The 21368-nt window shown below is 52.0% G+C and overlaps 8 protein-coding genes across 8 annotated transcripts; 4 read left to right on the top strand and 4 right to left on the bottom strand.

Moving 5' to 3' along the window:
• Positions 1-189: 189 nt before the first annotated feature.
• On the top strand, positions 190-505 carry An13g00350 (hypothetical protein; the record flags this gene model as incomplete). Its single annotated transcript, XM_059743777.1, has 3 exons — positions 190-280; positions 325-347; positions 410-505. The coding sequence occupies 3 exons, from the start codon at positions 190-192 to the stop codon at positions 503-505; spliced, it is 210 nt and encodes a 69-aa protein (XP_059604583.1).
• A 2956-nt stretch (positions 506-3461) lies between these two features.
• Positions 3462-4062, bottom strand: An13g00340 (hypothetical protein; the record flags this gene model as incomplete). The annotated part of the gene is made up of 2 exons (XM_059743776.1): positions 3462-3495; positions 3590-4062. 2 exons carry the CDS (start codon positions 4060-4062, stop codon positions 3462-3464), a joined length of 507 nt encoding a protein of 168 aa, XP_059604582.1.
• A 20-nt stretch (positions 4063-4082) lies between these two features.
• On the top strand, positions 4083-4493 carry An13g00330 (hypothetical protein [putative frameshift]; the record flags this gene model as incomplete). The annotated part of the gene is given in 3 exon segments (XM_059743775.1): positions 4083-4251; positions 4328-4367; positions 4477-4493. Coding segments are annotated over 3 exon segments (226 nt in total), but the record flags the coding sequence as incomplete, so codon positions are not given.
• Positions 4494-4823: 330 nt separating this feature from the next.
• An13g00320 (uncharacterized protein) lies at positions 4824-6232 on the top strand (the record flags this gene model as incomplete). The annotated part of the gene is made up of 3 exons (XM_003188832.2): positions 4824-5117; positions 5176-5643; positions 5696-6232. The coding sequence occupies 3 exons, from the start codon at positions 4824-4826 to the stop codon at positions 6230-6232; spliced, it is 1299 nt and encodes a 432-aa protein (XP_003188880.2).
• Positions 6233-7076: 844 nt separating this feature from the next.
• On the bottom strand, positions 7077-9851 carry An13g00310 (uncharacterized protein; the record flags this gene model as incomplete). The annotated part of the gene is made up of 3 exons (XM_001396134.1): positions 7077-9068; positions 9134-9710; positions 9775-9851. The coding sequence occupies 3 exons, from the start codon at positions 9849-9851 to the stop codon at positions 7077-7079; spliced, it is 2646 nt and encodes an 881-aa protein (XP_001396171.1).
• A 1044-nt stretch (positions 9852-10895) lies between these two features.
• On the top strand, positions 10896-13924 carry An13g00300 (uncharacterized protein; the record flags this gene model as incomplete). The annotated part of the gene is made up of 3 exons (XM_059743774.1): positions 10896-11102; positions 11168-13637; positions 13719-13924. 3 exons carry the CDS (start codon positions 10896-10898, stop codon positions 13922-13924), a joined length of 2883 nt encoding a protein of 960 aa, XP_059604580.1.
• Positions 13925-14416: 492 nt separating this feature from the next.
• On the bottom strand, positions 14417-18996 carry An13g00290 (uncharacterized protein; the record flags this gene model as incomplete). The annotated part of the gene is made up of 5 exons (XM_059743773.1): positions 14417-15569; positions 15636-16178; positions 16252-17161; positions 17246-18309; positions 18362-18996. The coding sequence occupies 5 exons, from the start codon at positions 18994-18996 to the stop codon at positions 14417-14419; spliced, it is 4305 nt and encodes a 1434-aa protein (XP_059604579.1).
• Positions 18997-19622: 626 nt separating this feature from the next.
• On the bottom strand, positions 19623-20801 carry An13g00280 (uncharacterized protein; the record flags this gene model as incomplete). The annotated part of the gene is made up of 4 exons (XM_001396131.3): positions 19623-19826; positions 19948-20057; positions 20124-20182; positions 20785-20801. 4 exons carry the CDS (start codon positions 20799-20801, stop codon positions 19623-19625), a joined length of 390 nt encoding a protein of 129 aa, XP_001396168.1.
• Positions 20802-21368: the final 567 nt, after the last annotated feature.

Raw genomic sequence — 21368 nt, 5'->3', positions numbered from 1 at the left:
ATTTACTGCAGAGCACGGTGTACAGAGTGCCTGCCTTACCAGATACACTAAAGTTATTAGTCTCGATAACTGAAAAGCAGCTTAATATAGAGAGTGCGTCTTGGCAACCATGGAGAGGCAAGAAAGTATTCCATTCTTATGATCCACATCCATGATAGTTTGATTTACCCTGATTGTATTTGTGTATAAATGATTGCCTCATTCATGGGGATGTCGGGTAGGTTCAACAACTTGTCTCTATCAAACATTCACGGAATAAAAGGGGTTGCTGCCACTGTACGTAAGTAATGTCCAAATGTGGAGAATCGACTACTGTTACTACAGGCCATACTACTGCAGGTTACATAGTACGTTTGCGTCTGTTGGTTAACTTCGACAGACCCTACAGCTGAAAACTTGATTTCATTAGCTGACAACCGACGCCTTGCCACACTTATGGGACATTCCAGAGCATGAAGAAATGAGCGTAAAGCACAAGACACAGCCATACGGCGGCGGTGGCTGAACGGGGGGACACAGACAGTAAGTTGTCTGCCGACCCCCATTCCATCCATGCACGCAGAAGTGGGACGAAAAGAGAAAAGAAGGAAGAGGAAAGCTGAAAGTGCCAATAGAGTGCGGTGTTCTCCGTATGCAGGACAGTGGAACTACCGAAAAGGAAGAAAAATTCTCTACATTGGGCCACTGCGTTGGGAGGGCTATACTACATTCAGGAGTGCTGGACGGAAAATGAGGCTGTGTGGCTAGGCTGAAACTTCATTGTGGCTGGCAGCCCAGCTGCGGAGAAAGCTGGTGGCTCTGCGCGCCTGACCAGTTGGAGCCCGTTTTCTAGAACCGAGTGGGGGGGTCACACGGTGGCTGTACAGGCCCACCGCCTGCCCGACATGCGGTTTGGGCCTCTCTCATTTGTTCACCACCCACCGCAGCTGCCATGTGTGTGTCTCCCCCCTCTCATTTTTCTATTCCTCCTAGTAATCATGTAACTACTACTAAGTTCACAGTAAAGGAGTAGTAGTACTTTGTGTCATACTAGCAATGTTGCTCTCCACCCTTGTGACCCAGGTTGGTACTACATAGGCCCTCCCATACTCACTATTACCCACTACTACTCCATGGTCTCTCTGCACGCCATACTTTAGATCCCATGGTAAGCGAAGACGTCCAGTATCTCAAGTATCTCAGCATCCATATATCACTACTTAGTGCTTTCTTTTGGCCTTTGCCTCAATATCGAGACATTTAGGGTCATCTTCAAATCTATTTGAAGAAGAGCCGTACGTACGCCTAATATCTGATCTTCCCTGCTACTACTGTCGAGGCTGCGATCTTCGTCCGCAAGCTCCCTCATTGTCCCCCTTGCCTTTATAACATTGTTCTATCGTCACGGAGTACTCCGAATCCCTTTGGTACCAAGGGCTTATATCCCCGAGTTCATGATACACAGGTCTTTCAGAGATTGTCCACAACAGCATAGTCCACTGGACGCCTTGACTTACGCCGTGGGATATTCATCATTTGAAGTTGCCTGCCATAGTGAGTCACTCGTCCTATTCCCGTCAGAAAAAAACTTTCCGTAGCCCTCTGCATCGCCGAAGGTTCTCTTGCCGTTGAGTAATTTATCAATTGGTGGTCCAAAGCATTCGTCAGGAGGTTTTTCAGGCAACATCAAATATGTCATGCGCTAGTCGAGGCAACCACGATGAAGAATATGGTTTATACTACATGCAATAGACAAAGTTTTAGTACTGCAATGAACTACTATAAGTGGGTTTCCAACGTTGGGCGTAAAACCCTGCTTATTGAATGCCTACTACTTGCCCATGTCTGTCTTCCCCCGTCACTGATCCAGGGACTACCGGCTTGTGGTGATATGGGATGTTACACGGCCGATACCCGGGTGGTCTTGGTCTTGGTCTTCAAACGTTATACGCTACTAGGAACAAAATATTATACTAGGTGAATAGATAAAGACCTGCTTATTTATCTATCATGTCATGGATGTCCTCGGATTGTAAGCAATACAGCTACATGCTGATCATCTAGGGGCAACTCATACCAGTTGATGCTCAGTTTCTGAGTAAACAGCTTTCCTTTTGTCTGGATAATAGCGTTTCTATGGCTTTCACTCACTCCGACAAATGATCATTGTTTCGAACCGTTTCCCGTCTTCCTGGAGAACGAGGCTGGACTTTTTTCTAAGGTCATCCATCGACTTCTAAGCTAATACTCCCGTCACAGATCTTTGATTTTCTCAATAGAGGGGTTATCCTTTATAAAATGGGTTCCTGTGATCTTTGATTTTCTCGAGGGCTTAGCTTGCTCGCCCATGCCTGCCATGATAGAGGATTGCTTGGTTGACATTTGCATACCGGCAATTGAAAGTTAACTATGTTTCATGCTGGTGTAATGAATAGAACTCTTTTACAAAGTGCCTGCCCCTTTTAGTGAGGTAGAGAGGGACGCCAGACACCGTTTGTGATGTGGAATCTGCAACATCTACTATCTTTTCGTCCGTGATTATGCTTATAGTGTATTCGCAATGCTGGATCAGATCTTGCCTATCGTATTCACCTATGGTTCGGGTTTACAGAAAGAGCTAAGCTCTGCGTGTGTGTGTGTGTGTGTACCAAGAAACTATATGCATGAGTGCAGGACATGCCATCGCTCAAAGGGGTGACTGAAAAGTCTCGATATGATGTTGACATCTCATTTTCTCGGGCAAGCCTGACTCTGAGCTTCAATAGAAGTACCTAGTGCAACCAAGCAGCAGGAATTCACAGGGCTGAAAGCTGCGCTGATCTAGCTTTGAGCCACTGGATAGTGCATCCGCATTTCTCAGCCCTCAGGAGAGGGGGAGAAAAGCCTTCATTTTGAGCTAGCGCTCATGGAAGGCAATATGTACGACTATTGCCGCTCCCAACTTTCCTACAACTTCATGTTGTTCCAACACATGCAGCCCCTGTTGCTGGATTACCAACTTCATTGCTAAAGAGCACGAATGCTTGGATTCACACTAGCTCATTGGTCTAGGATGGTCGGAGAGGTCGACTGCTAGAATTCAACCTAAACTGTTTCTGAGATATCACAGACGACCTAAGTCCTTTCGGTGCTCATACAGATGATATCCCTGTACCTGATCTGGTCCTGGATTGGGGAGTCTCGCAGAGTGTTTCCCTCCCTCCATCCAATGCAAGGTTCCATCTCCTGGACGAAGGGATCATGGCCTGTGTTGTCATGTCGACAAGGAAGAGTTAGGAGAAAGGCAGCCAGAGAGTTCAGAGAAGAGGGCGCTTAAGCGCCGTGACGAGAATGGGGATGTGATGACCGGTGCAGCTGGTCGCGGACTTAGCTCGACACGTGAGGGGACAAAGAGGGGGAAAGGGAAGGTCAACTACATCCCCTCCCAACCCATCAATTCAACTTAGTCCTTTCAATCCTTCCACCGATTTCACCCCCAGCGACTAAGTATGGACCAGGCCAGGGTGAGTGTTCATCCTGTCCCCATCTTTTTCCGAAGCACACCCCCCAATCAACTGATCCATTCCCAGTAGATAAACCCCTCATGGCATTTTCCTTCTTTTCAAGCTACCCGGAACCTGCAGCAGGAATCCTGTTGTTGACCCTCGCGGGCGTTGATGGCCGGCGGTTCTGCAACGGCTGTGGTTGGCTGGGCCCCGAGACGATCAACAGTTGGCGCCGGGAAGGAGAAGCCAGACCGGCTGATTGACTCTCCTCATTCGCTCCACAGGTGACAGACCGTGCATCTGGAGTGACAGCACGGGAACCTCGATGGCCTTTGCCCCGGCGTATCGCGACTTTCCCCACTGTGATAAGCCAGTCCAACTGCTCTAGTGGTGTTGCTAGATATCCAGTCACCGTGCTCCTCACCCCTGTCGTCCTCAACTCACACCAAGACCATCTCTCGACCACCCAATCACCGGCTTCCCCTTGATGTGCTGCATGTTGCCGGGCGCTTATTTTCCCCTTCACATACAAACCATACAAGCCAGCTCGCGATGTGCGCTCCCCCGCCTGGCGACGGATGGCGAGGCCAGGGCCCATCATTGATATTCAAAGCGGTCATGCTGCCCAGCGATCGTCTTGCCTTCGCGGCTCCTTCATCTTATTTTTCTTCTCTGACTCTAAACGTATCACTTCAGCCTTGCGCTGTGGCTCGCCCCTTGGTTCAACCTGTGCAGGACCCAAGAAGTGATCTCAAGTGAGGTCAAAAAGCCAAGCAGTAGGCCTTCGGTTCGTTTTCTTCCACGTTGATCTCTTACCATATGTCTCCCAGGGTGAATGATGTCCAACTGACAGTCCCTCACAGTCAGGGCTTGCACGCTTGCATCATTGTCGTCCCGTATTAGGTATGTGCCTTTTCGACCTTCAGTCTTCAGTTTGTGAGGACATGATCCTACGCACTCTGCATTGGCTCTTTCTTGTGTTCTGCTTGGAGGTTAACAAATGGGATTATAGGCTTAATGCTTGTGTAGCTGTGCTGTCACAAGTGCCTATTGTACCCTCCCCCCGCAGTTGGCAATCTACTTGGTGAAGGTTGAGAGCTGGTCCTCTTCACACCTTTTGTGTTCTCTGCAAGACCCTTCTACGCTTAGCGACACTGCCTGCCTGCATTTCCCGAAAGTCACCATCGCTCTCCTCGGACTTTCGAAGCAGTGTCTCCTGTGGCTCTCGTCCACGGTCACAAATCCAGGGTAATGGCGCTACCATCACAACCTGCTGTGACTACAGAGGAACGGAGCTCTTCCGAGTGGTCGAGTTCCTCGTTGAAGGGTGGCCGAACAGCTCGCTTCGCTGAAGCAACCATGATTCACTCCCCTACTAGTCCCGGCGATACCGGAAGGTCCCCCTTTGCCGACCCTCCCAGCAATTCGCAGACGCCTCCCGACGTGTCTGACCTCGGCTTCGGATATGTAGCTGCAAGTGACCCTGCAAAGCATGTCTCGCATCACGATATTCCGGCCAATGATCAAAAGGGTTCTCTCAAGGTTCCAGGCACTCCAGGCCGTACTTTGAACCCATTGAGCCCAACGTTTCGAGAGGAGTTTTTCGTGGAGAAGCAAGAAAAGGTCACGGAAAAGGAAAACCAGAGAGACCTGGTAAGTGAGTGCGAGCGTACTCGTTCACTTTCCTGGATACTTACCTGGGTTGCTATAGCGTATCAAGTTGCGTGTTCGGGTAGCCAAGGTGTTCCTTCGTTTCATCAACCTTGGCTGCAGTATGATCGTCCTTACCATTCTGGGAACGACACTGACTGTCTTCAACGCGACGAAGTCACTGCCTGAGCGAAACACTTCTCCTCCCTGGGAATTTGGCACAAACCCTTGGCCGCAATATCTGCTTCTGGCCGTTTCATGTCTCTCCTTGATTGCCTGCCTTGGTGTCTTCTGGGGCTACTGGAGAGGTGGACGCAGACGTGCACAGAAATATGCGGCTTATTATTCGCTCCTATCGGTGTTTCTCTTCATCTTTCAACTAGTGATGTGGATTGTTGCCGCCGCAATCTTTGAACATTCGAAGGCTACTGGAGACGACAAAGACCTTTGGGGCTGGGCTTGTGTCCACAACGAGAGAGAACAGCTGTTCAAAGACCAAATCGACTATGCACTCCTCTGCCGTCTGCAAGTAAGTCATCCATCCAGGCAGTCCATGCTACATATTAACGAACATCTCCCAGGACTGGGGATTGGTCTGTGCCGTCATTGAAATCGTCCTTGAAGTCTTTGTCCTCGTTATCTACGGTGTCATCTTCTACCGCTTCTGGAGCAAGAGAAAGCTGGCCAGGTCGATGGACCGTCGAGACAGAGCACGAACAGACCTGTACATCGCTCAGCTGCGCCAAAACACCGTCCCTAACACGCCCGGATTTCCCACCATGCCCAAGGCTCCCTTCGTGTCAACCTCGATTCCTCAAGACCAGTACTCTGCTGCTGAGAACGGGCAGATGTGCACAACCCAATTTGCCACTCCCCCGACTGATTCCAAAAAGCAGTCGGCGTTCCAGCTTCAACCACCCCCAATTCGGGTGCAGCAGGCATCTCCGCAGCCAGAGCAGAGTGAATTCCCACCACCACCCGCACCAGCTCCGGTTCCAAGTGCCCCTAACCAGCACATGGGCGCAGCACCCGGCGAACGAACCTATGAATCTGTGCCCATTCCCGGTGCTTATTCCGGCCCCATGAGTCCTAGTTTTCCCCACGGAGCCCACCAGTAAAAAGCCCTGACCGTCACATTGCTGGCTCGACATGAGTGGATAAATCGAGGAAAAAAAAAAAAAAAAGTGTTCAAACACTGGCATGTCAGTCCAGTCTAGCCTTCAAGTACTTGATATTGAAGTTTGCATATAGCTCTCGTCCTCTTTGATGATGATTGATTTGTTATCGATATGACGCGGTCCCTCACCTGTTCCTGGACTACCTTACGGCCATTTCCCTCCATCTATTGATAACCCTCCACTTTCTATATAAGTGTCAAATTTGTTGTCTTTTTTGCTTTTATACCAGTGATACACTCAACTACGTTGCCTTTTTGTCTAACTGTTCCCTCTGTTTCTTTTTGCCGTGGCCTACACTGGCATATCATGGCATGTAATTGCAGACTACAAGTAATGGTCGGGTATGGTTAATCCTAGTGTTGTTGTCCTTGGTTGCGAACAGCCAGGTCATTGGGTTGCATTAGTTGGACAATTGATATCTTTTCGAATAAAGAGTAGTTAACCAGATCTCTTCGTTATTATGTAAACAAGGAAGTGACATGGTGTACTTGATATATTCAGGAACGTATGAACATGTAGAAAGAATCACGAAACCATAACGGTAACAATCCCTGACATGTAGGCCTGTCATTTGCCCAAGAGGAACGCGAAGAACTCAAAAATCGCATACCACCCGCCCGACCACTAGAACTCCCTCCCAATAGAAACCCAAAGCCTATATCCAACCGGAAGAAAAATAGAATATCCCTCGTATCGCATCGTTTGGCATCCTACACATGGACCGTGACTGTACAATCATGCCTGTCTGCACACGCAAAGGCAGAACTATCACATAAGCTCTAGATTATATGGCTCCTTCTTCGAGGACGGCATTTGCATCCTTTGAAACAAAGATCTCCTCCAGCTTGCCGGCACCGATGCCGTCCGAGCCATCATCGTTCCGTAAAACTAAGCCCTGCTCATTGGCCAGGTGAAGCAGACAAATAAACCCGAAGGAGGTGCTTATGTCGCGTAGTGTATCTCGGGGGTACACTGTCTTCAATGAATTCATGATCTGAGTAAATCGAAGGCTCTCGTTTGCTTGTTGCTCGTCTTCAGGCCCATGGTCTGGGCTGGTATCCATCGGCTCCGGCTGCGTTTCAATTTCAGCATCATGATTTTCCACTTCTTCGGAGGATTTAGTAGGGTCTTCAACCGGAGGAGCAGGCTCGAAATGTGTAGTTGATATTAGCCGCTCGCCCATGCCCTTCCACATTTCCACTTTCAGTCGCCGAACGTCCACCTTCTTGGCAACTCGTGCATATGCCACGTAGTCAGGTCGTGCCCTACGCGCGCCCTGAGTTACCAGCTGCGAGCCAAACCCACCACTGTTCTGCGTGGCCCCAGGACCCGACCCCATCATATTGAGAAGGGCACTAAGACCTGTTGCACCACCGGCATCGGCTGCGTGTGTGCCTGGAGGTCCGTCGGCAGGAGGAGACAGCATTTCCCTGGCATCCGCAAAGGGGAGGTTGTCGTCGTCATCATCCAAGCCGAAGCCGTTGGGGAATGCTAGCCCATCATCATCTGCGAAGAAGTTGGCGTCATAAGCACCTTGAGCACCTTCTTCAGACGCTGCAGCATCTTCCACTTTGTGATTAGCCCAGAATGCCTCGTCCATCTCGCCGTTACCTGAAGTCTGATCTTGTCGTCGCTGAGTGAATTGCCGAGGACCTGCCAGTTTCTTTGAGCCCATCCTAGCCTTAGGTTTCAAAAACAGACTAAGTAGCTGGCGCGAATTGAAGTGCTTGTCATCCGGAAGTAGGTTGCGTCCTTTAGTCTTCCACTGTGTCTTAGGCAGAGATATGGTGGAGTTAGAACTGGCCGGAGTGTATATTATCTCAGCAATAGCAGGATCCAGAGGAGCACCAAAATCGATTTCGAAGGGCTCCTTCTCTTTGCGCTGCTTTGGTGCCAGGCTGGCATTGGTTGTGGCCGTTTGCTCCTTAATCCGCCGGATCTTCCAGTGCTCGGGGCCAGCCCAATTCTTTTGCAAGGCGTTATCGAAATAGCTGAGGATGTTCTCATGGTCTCGGTTCTCCGGCTGGTGGCTGAGGGAGATAGTATATGGATCTTCATTGTCGAGCTCTTCGCCGTCAGCATTCTCATCACCTTCCCTATCGACGCGGTGCACCTTGAGCATTGGTTCAAGAGCAGCCTCACGTGCCCACGCCTCACCACCGTCACCAAAACCAGCATCACCACCCAGGTCAAATCCGGCTAACGTAGCGTCGTCATCATCGAATCCCACAGCATTATCATCATCAAGCATGATGCCTGATGCATCGTTGGGGTGCTGACTTTCCTCCTTGTCGTTCCGCCAGTCTTCAGGGGCTTTCAGGAAGGGTATATCTAACGAGCCACTTGGATCTCCGAGGTCGAAGTTCTTGAGTGACGGGCAGATATCCTGGGTCTCGAGGCGGTCCAAATCCGGAAAGAATTTGCTCGCCAGCGGAGCTATGTCTATTTTTGCGTTATCGTCAAAAACATTATCCGCCGATTGGCTGGGACCGGATGGTGAGCCTGGCTGTTGGGGTTCTTCTGACTCTTCCGACTCTTGGTTAGCATCCTCTGCATCCTTGGAGGTCTCATCGGCGGCATCGTCACTGCTGTCAAATACGATGCGCCCTTGGCTATCGATTGACAGGTGGTTAAGGAGCAGGCCTTTAGCACCGCCTTCATCAAAATCCGCTGATGCTTTCTTGAACAGGGGATCGACTGAGAATTCCAGCTCAAACTTCTTCAGCTGGAGCGAAGCGAAGGAGGGAGCGAGGGTCGCTTCATGTGTCCGCTGTGCCTAAAAGTGCCAAGTTGCCAAGTTAGTTACCCTGAAAGATGTCTACATTTTTGGAATGTTCAAACCTTTCTCCGCGCCTTCCTGGCCGCACCCTCATCACCGTCCTCGTCATCCTCAGCATCCTCTCCGTCTGCGCCAGCTTCGCGGGCTCTCTTATCCCGGCTATCCGCCAAACCACTCAGAAGCTTACCCGTCTCCGTAGCCACACTGTCGACTCTGCTGGTGTAGATTTTAACGCACCCATCCAAGGTGCAACTGGCCTTTTGGAAGTTCACGCCATCTCCTTCCTTGAGGAGAGACATGTCGTGGAAGTAGTCGATCAAGGCGAAGTTCCAGGAGTTATTGGCATTGATCTTGTTGTCAGTCGCCATCTTCATCCATTCTTCAAAATTGGCCAAGATGGGCACGCGCTTCATCGGGGTGACTGCCCGACGACGTCCATCGACATCGCTGTCGCGGCCCCGATGTCCCGAGCCTCGGGGCGTCGAGGGACTCATGTTATTGAAGTCATGACCGGTGTAGCGTCGAGGCGGCATGGGGGTCTTCACGGCGGCCTTGATCTGATCCATCTGGCGGTCATGTCGCGCCTGTCTGGCCTCCATACGGGCCGCCTTCTCGCCCATGTCATCATTGAGCGGGATCCTAGTGCGGTCAGCGCTATGGGCTGCTGTATGGGATAGATAGGGTATGATGGTATAGGACATACTTCATAGGTGAGTGCTTATGAGGGGTCGATGCGCCGCCGGTGGAGCGGCGATGTTGGGGTTTGGCGACGCGGGGCATTGTGAAGTAATCCCCTGGCCGTAGGGGGGGAGGGGGAGGAGGGGTGAAAGAACGACGGTAACTGTAGCGACTTGGTCTTTGGTAAAAGGAGAATCAGGTCAATAGTCGATAGTAGGGGAAAGGCAAGGAACGATGTCGCAATATCGGGGCGAGAAATGTCAAGTCGAGCGTGCCCCGATCACCGCCTTTCCATGTGTCGCAAAAGACGAGGCCGAAGAAAGGAACTTGGACGAGAAAGAAACAATCAACATAAACATACGGCCGCGCGGCAGCAACCAGCCGCGCACTTTCTTTTGTGCTCCACAATACATACATTACAGGACATTACCCGCACTGCACATACGGTATCCGTATAGTATCCGGTACCATCCAAATGTATCCCGTAGGTATTGGAAATATACCAGATGGGGGTGGGGGGCCATTTATTAGTTACACAGTACATGTAATAACTATAGTCAGTCTCAAGTAGTTTAGATAAGTAATGATAGATGGATTCAAATATAGACATAAAATGATCTCGTGTATTCTTCTATGATGCCGAATCAGTCATTGTGATTTCACTCTAACTAGATAGTCCATAGAAGCAAGCCATTGACAATTCTGACTGATTATCTAGATAGATACCCACTCCATTGATCGACTGACTGGATGGATCATCATCGCATCTCAGCTCCTCTTCCCTCCCCACCGCCTTCCCGATCTAGCTTGATGTGCTTGCTTGGTCTCTCCGCTCTTCTGACATCAACCCCATCAACTTCTCCAATTCATGTCTATCATCAAGGCAAGGTTTCTTCTTCAAGTTTCTAGTAAACGGCCCAAATCTCGATCCCATTAAACCCCCTCCCACACCCCCCCCCCTTACTTACTCTCTTATCTTGGCTTCGATTGTTTTCATTTTCCCCTCCTGTCCTCCCTTCTCTGCTTTCCATCTCCAAACATCCTTCCTAGGCTTCCCCCGAGCCTAATCAACTAGTCCACCCGCCTTGTGACACTCTCCACCATCACTTGCTTATCGCCCAGGATGCCGCAATCCGATCGTCCACCATGTCTCCTCTATTAATGCCCGAGTTCCTCTCTCGAAGTCCCGCTTCTCAGAAGCGTGGATATTCGGCCAGACCTTTTTGGGCGTGTTTACTGGCTTTCTTCCTCCTTGCTATTCTCAGCTGGGTCTCTGGTCGCCTGGCCGAGCCTACCGAGCGGGTCTCGGTTCACCATGTCGCTCAGCTTCGAATGCGGGACAACGCGCTGGAGGTAAGATGAGGATAACCTTACCTAGCGAATTGGGGACTTGCTAAGCTTGCTGTTCTGATTGACAGTGTCGTCTCGTCCGTCAAGCCAAAGATCAATGTGCCTTCGTCCTATCAAACTGCGCCGATCACGAGGAGGGTCTCTTCTCCTACCTCCAGTTCTACTACTGCACTGCGGCAAAGGCCAAGCCGCTCGCTTTCATCGTCATCGTCCTGTGGCTATCGCTTCTCTTCAGCACCATCGGCATTGCTGCCAGCGACTTCCTCTGTATAGATCTAAGCACCTTGGCCAGTGTCCTCGGCTTGAGTGAGAGCCTCACGGGTGTCACCTTTCTTGCATTCGGAAATGGCAGCCCGGACGTGTTTTCCACCTTCGCCGCCATGCGGTCGAATAGTGGGAGCCTGGCCATTGGAGAGCTGCTCGGTGCGGCAAGCTTCATCACATCCATCGTTGCTGGCTCAATGGCGCTGGTCCGCCCCTTCAAGGTCGCCCGGAGGAGTTTCGTTCGTGACGTAGGATATTTTATCCTTGCGATGGCCTTTAGTATGTTTCTCTTGGGCGATGGCCGCCTCCATGTCTGGGAATCTGCCATGATGGTGGCGCTCTATTGTTTCTATGTTGCATTGGTGGTGACGTGGCACTGGTATTTGACTCGACAACGGCGCTCCTACGAGAGGAATCTAGCTGCTCGATCACACTTCCACATTCCGGACAATCAGGAACTTGACATCGAAGAAGAGGAGGAAGATGACCCTGGTGTCGCGTCGGAGGCTACAAGTCTCCTTCACGGCGAGGATTTCGACGCCCTGGAGAGATCTGGTGTGCCAGCCTGGCGAGAAGGGGAGGAGGACGACGAAACCCGGAATCGATACCTTGCTGAGATCCGCGACAACATGCACATTTATCGGCCTACTACAAGGAGGCGCAATACGTTGAACCCCATCAGACCAAGTCTAGTGGGTGCTTTGGAGTTTCAGTCCGTCCTCTCTTCACTTCAACGGTCGCGGAATATCCATCGCAACGAGTCGTTTGATCTCGAGCGATGCTCAGATGGTGAGCGTTCGCGCTCGCATTCGCGCCTGTCAGACAATGCCTCTGTAGTGTCTCATCCGCGGGCCAGCCGTCCCTCGTTGGGTGACCGCTTGTCGCCCAATGGAGGCACTGGTTCAGCCCGCACTCGTGCGGTGTCAGCCAACGCCGCCGCCGATCTGAAACTAGACACAAGCATGTTCACTGTCAATAATCAGCAGCCGCTCCTCACTGTTCATCGGCCCTCTGTGGATACCCAATCGCCCTCAGAAACAACGGGCGCCTTAGCATCCGATCAGAGCCCAGGATCAACCGGCTCCCCTCAGCTGGCCGTCTCGCAAGCCCCCAGTACTGAGTCGAACACGCATCTTCAGAGCCCCAACCTCCTTGCGCCCCCTGGTGCTTTCCATGCCCCAACTTATCAAGTGTCGAGTTCTCGTCCTCGTTCGCCGCTTCCATTGTCCCCGCGCGGAACGACCCTCTCCCCGGGCCCGGCCAATGCTTTCCCGGAGAGTCCTACAAGCCCATTCCCACCCTTTCAAGAAGTACCCAGTTTCCCATCCTCCGGGGCACCGAGCTTACGCCTGCCAGCCGCATCAAGCCCGACGGAGCGGTTGCAGATTCACGATAGCGCCTTGGATGGTGGGAGTAACCGGACGACAACCCCGACATGGTGGTCCCATCTGTCGCTCACTTCCCAGCCCATCCTCCCCACCCTTTTCCCGACTCTGGCTGACTGGAAATCCAAATCTTTCTGGGAACGACTCTTGGGAATTGTTGCGGCCCCCAGTGTATTGCTCCTGACAATCACCCTCCCGGTGGTTGAACCTGTACAACCTGAAGCGGGTGCAAGCGCTGTTCCCGTCATAGTAACTCCGGCGGACGGTGACGGTGCACCATCACCTGCTGTGCGACTGCCGGAAGATAGTCCACTTCTTCGTGCGCTCGATCAAGAGCCCATTTCACGACGGAACACGGTTGATCAAAACGGCAAGCCAGAACCAATTCCGAGACATTCTCGTTTTGATTCCGAATTGCCGGCCATCCAGCCAAACATAGATTCCCCACCACCACCATCGAAAGAGTGGTGCCTTTGGCTAGTTTGGGTACAACTCTTCGTGGGCCCCTTCTTCGTGGCCTTGATGTACTGGACGACAGTTGACTCGGATCTGGATGTCGAACATCTTCTCCTGCCGTCCATGGTCTCTCTTCTCTTTTCTTTGATATGCACCACCTGCCTGATGATCAGCACACGACACGACCTCGCTTCCCAGCCTCCAACTGCCTGGCGGCCCGTTCTAGCATTTTTAGGCTTCATTGTCGCAATCTGCTGGATCGCAACCATCGCCACCGAGGTTGTCAGCCTGCTCAAGACCCTAGGCGTAATCTTAAACATCAGTGACTCGCTTCTCGGCCTGACCGTGTTTGCAGTGGGTAATTCCTTGGGTGACCTGGTAGCAGACATCACGGTAGCCCGCCTAGGATATCCCGTAATGGCGCTGAGCGCCTGTTTCGGAGGCCCCATGCTCAATATTCTTCTAGGTATTGGCCTAGGCGGACTATACATGACCGTGAATGCCAAACCAGAAGCCATCGCCGTGTCGGGTGGTTCTTACGAGATTGAAGTCTCCAAGGTCCTCGTCATCAGCGGTGCTACTCTACTCATCACCTTGATTGGTCTGCTGATCGTCGTCCCCTTGAATAATTGGAGGATGGACCAGAAGATTGGCTGGGGCCTGGTCATTCTCTGGGTCATTAGTACACTTGGCAATGTTCTCGCCGAGGTTCTATTCTGAGGTTTAGACCCAAGCGTAAGGCAGAAAGAGCCCTTGTTTGGCTATCCTCTCGTAAGCATAGTTTAGGGTCTCTCCTGACTGGCTCTTTCTTCAGTATTGCGAGCGCTTCTTTTCTCTGTTGATTTGATGTTCACCAGTCCATAATTATGGATACACTAGTGTGTTCTCAGTCACACATACTGTACATATGTCTTATATATATTGACATGTTCTAGTTTTACGAATACATTGATCATCTGACACAAGACGCAACCTTGGCTATTACCGTCTTCTTAGTATCTGAAGTGAATCAATACAGGCTGAAATAAACACAGAAGACATCCCCATGTTTAGAACTTGTAAATAAACAGAAGACCGACGAGAGAAGAATAGAGAAAATAAGTGAGTATGGTGTCTTCTCTGCTCTCCCTACAACAATCCATGAGGAAGGTAACTTCTTAAAAAACGCACAGAAACTCTATCCGAACAGTGTACAGGTGGCACTTCAAGGGCTCAGTCCAGAACACGTCCTGCGGAAGAGCTAGTACTGCGATCGTTGGTCTGGACCTTTCGAAGCCCCGTTCCTGCCTGGATCGATGCTAGCAAGGCACCTCTACCAGCGCCGCCCGTGGGAGCAGCCGGGGGCGCGGGTGGTGGGGGAACGCCTGGAGGCGGCACCGGGGGGGCCATGGAGGGAGCCGGAGGCGGCGGAGGTGGCGCCGCAGCACTGGGACTGGGCACTGCCGGGGCGGGGGCTGGCGGAGGTGGCGGGGGAGGAGGCACAGCAGCGGGGGATTCAGCTGCCTCAGTCGGCGGTGTGGGAGTTGCTGGACTGTCCTGGACGGGGGTAGACGACTTTGAAGGAGTCTTGTCATCCATGGCACTCAGAGGCCGGGGAGGAGCCATTGTGCCGAAGAGTATACTTGCGAGTTGCTTCGCGCTACCACCACCCGGCCGTTCATCATCATCATCAGACGAGTCGTCAAAGTCCGATCCAGCCGCCGACCAGTCATCATCCACCTCGGGACGCACTCGAGACTTGCGTTCCAGTGGACCGGGCGCAGTGAAGGCAGGCTTGGAGCTCTCCTGCTGTTGTGCCAGCCGATGAAAGGGGTTGGTCGACTGAGACTCGGCTTTCGGAGCGGCAGGCTGAGGTGCAGGTGGTGGAGGCGGCACCTGGCTGTCGGACTGGCTGATTCTCTTGAAATAGGGATTCTTGGACTCTGCTTCCGGACTAATGCTGGTGGGCGCAGCGTGGCTACTAGCAGACTCAGCGGGACTGGTCACGACATCTAGCTCTGGAGCTGGAGCTGGAGCTGGGGGGGGCACCGCGGTGTCTACCGCAGGAAGCACTTGACTCTGAGTCGGAGTACTGTCCTGCGGTGTGATGTTGATAGGGCCTTCTTCATCCGAGGAGCTCTCATCCAAGCCTTCCAGCTCCAATTGAAGCTGACGCTCGCGCTCTTTGGCCATCTCAAGTTCAGCACGCTGGGTGGCGAGTCTCGCTTCCTGTTCTTTCGCCGCGCGGGCTGCCTCTTCCTTACGACGCTTCTCTTCCTGCTTTTTGATCTTCCCTTGTCGGACCTGTTCTTGCAGTGCGGCAAGACGGGCCTCCTGGGCCTCCTTCTCCTTCAGAAATTCTGCTTCGCGTTCTCTGGCAGCAGCCCTGGTAAGATGTTAGGTTCAGTAACGGCATCAACAACGGATAGTAGAGCTGGCAAGGGTTACATACTCTAGGCGGGCTGTCTCTTCTTCCTGCGCCTGCTGTTCCTCTCTAATAGCTTGTTCCCGTGTAGATTGCTCTACTTTAGCTGCTTCCTCCCTTGCCTTCTTTGCCTCGGCTTGGCCTGCACTATCAGTCCGACCCTTCCGAGAAGGCGGTGCTGGAGGAGGCTTCTTGCTAGCTGGCTTAGCAGATTGCGCCGTTGGGCCGCCCTGCTCTTCAGCCAGACGGCGTTGTCGCTCTTGCTCTCGCTTAGCATCTTCTTCTTCTGCTCGTCTCAACCGCTCTTCACGTTCCTTTTTCTCGCGTTCTTGCCGTTGAAGCAGAGTCTCTCCTGCGTCACTGTGAGGCTTGAGCCCTGCAGCAGCCATCCGTTCAGCGATCCGCTTCTGCGCACGTTCCCTAGCAGCCGCAACGCGGTCCTCATGCGTGGAGCCAGCTGACACGACTGAGCCGGTAGGCGTCGGGGAATGTTGCGAACCAGCTGCACCTCCCAATGGCGACTCATTGTAGCGAGACCGCTGGCTTTGCGTATCTGCCGCTCTTTGTTGTCTGGTGGTCAATGATTAGTGTATGCTCTATATGAAAATCTCGCATCTTCCAAAGAGAGAGTGAAGATACTTACTCTTCCTTGCGAACATGCGCGGTGCGGCTGCTACGCTTCAAATCGTAGATAAAATCGCGAACCACATCTTCAACGCCCAAGGCGTCCTCCCAGCGTCGCCGTTCATGCTCACGCGTCGAACTTTCACCACCATCCTTAAGACTGTCTTCCAGACTCCGCGCAAACTCTCGAACACTCTCCTCGACGTCGCGAGTCATGGTCTCGTTTCTTTCCCTTTCAGCCTTGACAGTAGCATTCTCAGCTTCGAGTCGGCGAGTTGCAGCTCCATCGTCGTCTTGGCTGGCGGGAACGGGCCTTCCGGCAAGTTCAGCGGCGCGAGCTTGCATTCTGGCACGGGCACGAGCTTTGATACGATCGGCTTCAGTGACTGTGCCCCCTGGGCCTGTACCCACGATAGAAGAGGCACTGTTTGGATGCTCCTTTGCATCCTTCAGGCGGAATAATTCCAGTCTAACCTCCGCGATCTCCCGCTCAACACGCCTCACCTCCGATGCCACTTGAGGGACTTGATCTTCATAAGCCTGCAGCTGACGACGTAGTGACCTCCGTTCGGCCCCGGTATCAAGGTTACGGAAGGAAGCATCGGGGTGGGTGTCAATATCATCCTGTACCCGCCGTATCCGATCCATAAGACTCTCCGCTTCTCTTCGGTCTCGCCGGTCTAGAGCATCGTCTTCCTCCGCTTGATTCTCGTCTTGAAAATCCACCGCATCCAACATAATCTGGGCTTCACGTATCTTCTTCTTCAGCTGGTCCACGGAGAGCTCTTCTTCCGAAGCCTGGGAAGCAGCAGGGGATGGCGTACGGCCATTGTTGCCAACGCGACGGCGTGCGCTGGAGCGATATCCAGCAGCCGCCTCATCGTTGTTCTTGAACAATGTAGCATCTTTCCGACCTCCTCCTGGAGACACTGCGCCGCCACGGAAAGAGTGCTCTTTCAGATAACTGACACCAGTCTTCTGTGGTTGCAAAAATGCGCCAGACGCCTTTCGACTCTCTGCATCTTGGGACAGCATGGACTTGATCGTGCCTATCGAATCGTTCAAATTTCTCGTGGATGGGGGAACAAGCTCCGGGGGCAGGCGGTTCGGAACTGGGTACCCGTTTAGTTTCCTGTAGATCAAATGCATTGCCACGGCAAATTCGTCCATGTTCAGCCGACCCCTGTTATTAGGGTCGGCTAGCGTCCAAATGCGTTCCAGATCAGACCGGTCGAGACCACTTTGTCCCATAATTTCGATCGCAGTATCACCTCCGATAAAGCCTTTACGAAAACCATCCCAGGCTCGAAACAAATCGTCATAAATCTTTTTTTCTTCTTTGGTAATAGCCCAGGGGATATGAGCATTTCCAGAGAGGCCGACCGCAGAGAATCCACCTTCGCGGCCTGGCTGCGGCATCAATTGTTGCTTGAGAGCTTCGATGTTAGGCAAGCCAGTTGCCGGAGCATTCACGAAACCCCATTGCCCTGGGATGCCTGTAGGCTGCGCGGCCAGAGCCGATACTCCCCCGGTCTGTGCAGGACTCAAATTTGACCCAAAGCCGGTAGGCATTGGTGGCATTGGAGGGCGAGGACCGTTGTACCCAGTCGGCTGAGGATTGGTCATGAATCCAGTGGGTTGCGGTTGTAATTGCTGAGGCTGTCCAGGGAACCCGGTGGCTTGCGGCGCAAGGGCAGAGTTTTGGCCCGGAAAGGGGGATTGACTTTGCTGAAACCCCGTCGGCTGGGGAAAACCCGTAGGCTGCGCTGTGAGCTGCGTGAGAAGCTGCGCATTGCTCGGCTGCTGTGGCTGTGGCTGCTGGGGGGCGGGGGGAGCAGATTTATTCTCCAAGAGAGGTGCATCGAAATTTGGCACGTTCGTTCTAACAGCAGGTTCCGGTTGAGTATCAGGAACTTGGAAGGAGATGATGTCCACCATGCTGGAAACTTCGTTCCTGATCTTCTCGGGGAGTGCGCTTGGCAATTCTCTACCTGTGATTCTCAAGTTGCACAGGTACATAGCCAGGGCAAATTCGGGGAAGAAGAGCTGCCCAGACTTAGTAGAATCCGAGAGAACCCTGTAATGGTTAACACCTTTATTCCACTTATGGGATGTAATCGGATACATACCAGATCTTGGACAAATCATTACCAGGTAGTTTTGACCGCAGAAGAAGCTCCTTTGCTTTATCACCGCTCATTGTCTGATTATCTCCAACCGCAGACTTAAAGAGCTGCTCGAACTTTGCCTGGTCCTGCGCAGTGATGAAGGAGAGCCGAATGTTTGGTATTTTACTGGCAGACGCCTTAGGTGGCGGAGGCGGAGCCATGCCAGCAACATCTTGGAATGAATCCGCTATTTCCGACGAAGTCCGAGGCGCCTGACGAACAGGGAGGCCAGTACTTGCGGGAACCTGGAACTGTGGAGGCTGCGATTGAGCGGGATATCCGGTGATCTGGGCCTGTTGGACTGGGGGCTGAAAGCCAGTTTGTTGCGATTGTGGTACTGCACCCGGGAACCCTGTGAACTGAGGTTGGAGCTGACCAGCCGGGAACCCCGTGGCTTGAGGCTGCAACTGGGAGGCCCCGAAACTGGACATTTGAGGGCCATAGCCAGTCGGCTGAGGCGCGAATCCACCCTGTTGTGGCGGTTGTTGCTGCTGACCAGAGGCAAATTGCTGCGAATATGGCGACTGTTGCATCAAAGGCTGTCCCGGGCGTGCGCTGTTGGCGCCGCCCAGGAAGGTGTTGGATGAAGAGTACATTACCGGAGTAAGGCTGGCATCAAAGAGAGGAAGAACATCAAAGACGGGCTAACAAGAGAGCGAGCAACAATGCTGAGGAAGCAGAAAACCAAGCTGATGGCGCACAATGAGACAGAAGAGTAGCATAGGAAGTGGCCAGGCAACGACGGAGAGGGGGGATCAGGAGCATCCATCCGATCAGGAGCAGTGACGCTGCCCCCGTTACGTAATCAGGGACGCCCGCCGATGGGGGAAGCCGCGGAGAGGTGCACTAAACCCGATCCGGTAGCTATCACGATGAGTCCAGAAGCTATCTACACTATCTACGCTTACCCCTATGAGCACACCAGACGGTTCTCATCTACTTAGGTTGCTACCGGGCCCAAGCCTACAACAAATTATAGCGAGGCAGATATATGGACGTGTTGACTGATTGACAGCTACGGCAGCAAATGACTTTCTGTTCCAAGGCAGGTTGGAGCGAAGGGCTTGGTCCCGCTAATCACTGGAAGCAAAGAGAACAAACATAGAATAAAGGGTATGACCATGAAACAAAGACACGCATGACCAGCTGCGTATATCTGAAGCGAAAGCATGTGAGTGACCGCTGACCCAGCTCTTCATGCCCTATCTCCACCTGTTGATGGCTAAACACCATCCTGGACGCCATTCTGCTGCTGGGCGGTAGCCCCCACCATCTTACGGAGCTCATATTCCTTAGTAAACTCCCGAGAGAGGATACCCAGGTCCCGAACAAGCTCATGGCAGGCTGCAATTACCGCATCCTTTGGGGTGATATCGCCATCGGTCTGAACTCGAAGCTGGAAATTGGGAACAAGCGGATGGGGAACCTATGACAGTCACGTCAGACCCTTACGCAAACTAACCCCACAGCTCTGATAAAAGCAGCAACTGGGAGCATGAAGAATGCCCGGAAATAGAAACGAGGATAAATCACGATCGCCGACATACCTTGTACGCAGCGAAGAGAACATGAGAGCTTTGCAAGAGGCGAGAGCGGATCAAATTTCCCAACGTGTGATCTTCCTTATTGAAGGTGAAGATGGCAGAAGATGGGATTCCTAGCACAAGAAGCCCATGTCAGAAATGAACGCAGACCGTTTAGGTGCGAGGTTTGGATGACATACGAGTATCGATCTCCATCTCGACTTTATTCTCGCCATTCGCAAGAACGAACGATTCGTATCTAGGTTTCATACCGAGTCAGTGGACCGAATGTATTAGAAGCTTCACAAATGAAGGCAAGTAGAATCTTCAAAGAAAACCCGAAGCGGACCTCGGCTGCTGGTCATGAGAAACGTTGACGGTAGACTGGCAGCGAACGCGAGATCCGCCACTGCCATTCTTCAGGCGCGCATACACCATTTCTGCAGGCATGATGGATTCCATTCTTAAAATCGTTGTGTTCGAGAAAGATTCACAATATGACAGGAATGCTAGGGGGTGAAGACAACGCAAAGTACGAAGTCAATCCATTCAATGAGAGATCTGGACAAGGGGCATAAACATTGAAATGAACTGAGGGAGAGGAAGAGGGACAGGAGTAGAGTCCATAACATAGTTCGGCACTCTGGGGCAGTGAATGGAGGGGGGAAGGCAAGAGCATGTGCCCGGTTAATGGCACCGTCCGCATTGAGACTTCAGTCACACCATTCCCACCAGCGAACAGCTCCCGAACCTAGAACAAGCCAAAAGGTGGGGGAGGAGAGGAAGGGGCGCGGAAACCAAGTGGGAATAAAGCATGCTACAAGATAGACTGCGTAGATGTAAGAAGAACGTTCCACCTACCGGTCTGGTGCGTTCATTTTGTAGTCTTGGCTATATCCAAAGGTGCGTATACCAAAATAGTGAAATAGCTGGGAGCGATATTGAATATCTCGGACTTTTATGAGGGCTGTAAGTGTACAGGCGCCCAAAAAGCGAGCAGGACACTGTATAGATGAAGTAGGGAGTGAATCACAGTATCCAAATAGATATGAATATCACTTGGTGCGCAACTTCTAGCCTTTCGCTTTGCTTTGCCACTGTTTCCTTTGCTCAGTGGACCTTTGGATGGATTAGTTGCCTGACCGACAAGCGTTTAGGTATGGAATTTATTGAATCACCTGATAGAGTAATATTATATATATATACCACTGGAAACTCCCGCCGTACTGTTGGCAAAATGATGCTGCAATGCTGGGATTGCAGAATGGCTGGTGATGACAAGCTCCGATAAGGTTAGTAATCCCGTGACATTAGTCACGTGGTAGGCCCTGTTTTAATGGGCCAAGTGGACCGTTTCTGGTTACTAAGCTACTTTCACGCTGCACCCCTTTTAGCTCCAGCTGCTGCGCTGGATCGTAGGATAAACTACGCATTATTTGATAGTT

This window comes from Aspergillus niger, assembly GCF_000002855.4.
Source record: "Aspergillus niger supercontig An13".
Classification (NCBI taxonomy): domain Eukaryota; kingdom Fungi; phylum Ascomycota; class Eurotiomycetes; order Eurotiales; family Aspergillaceae; genus Aspergillus; species Aspergillus niger.
The sequence above is the reverse complement of the archived record's forward strand: the minus strand, read 5'-3'. Positions and strand labels throughout refer to the sequence as shown.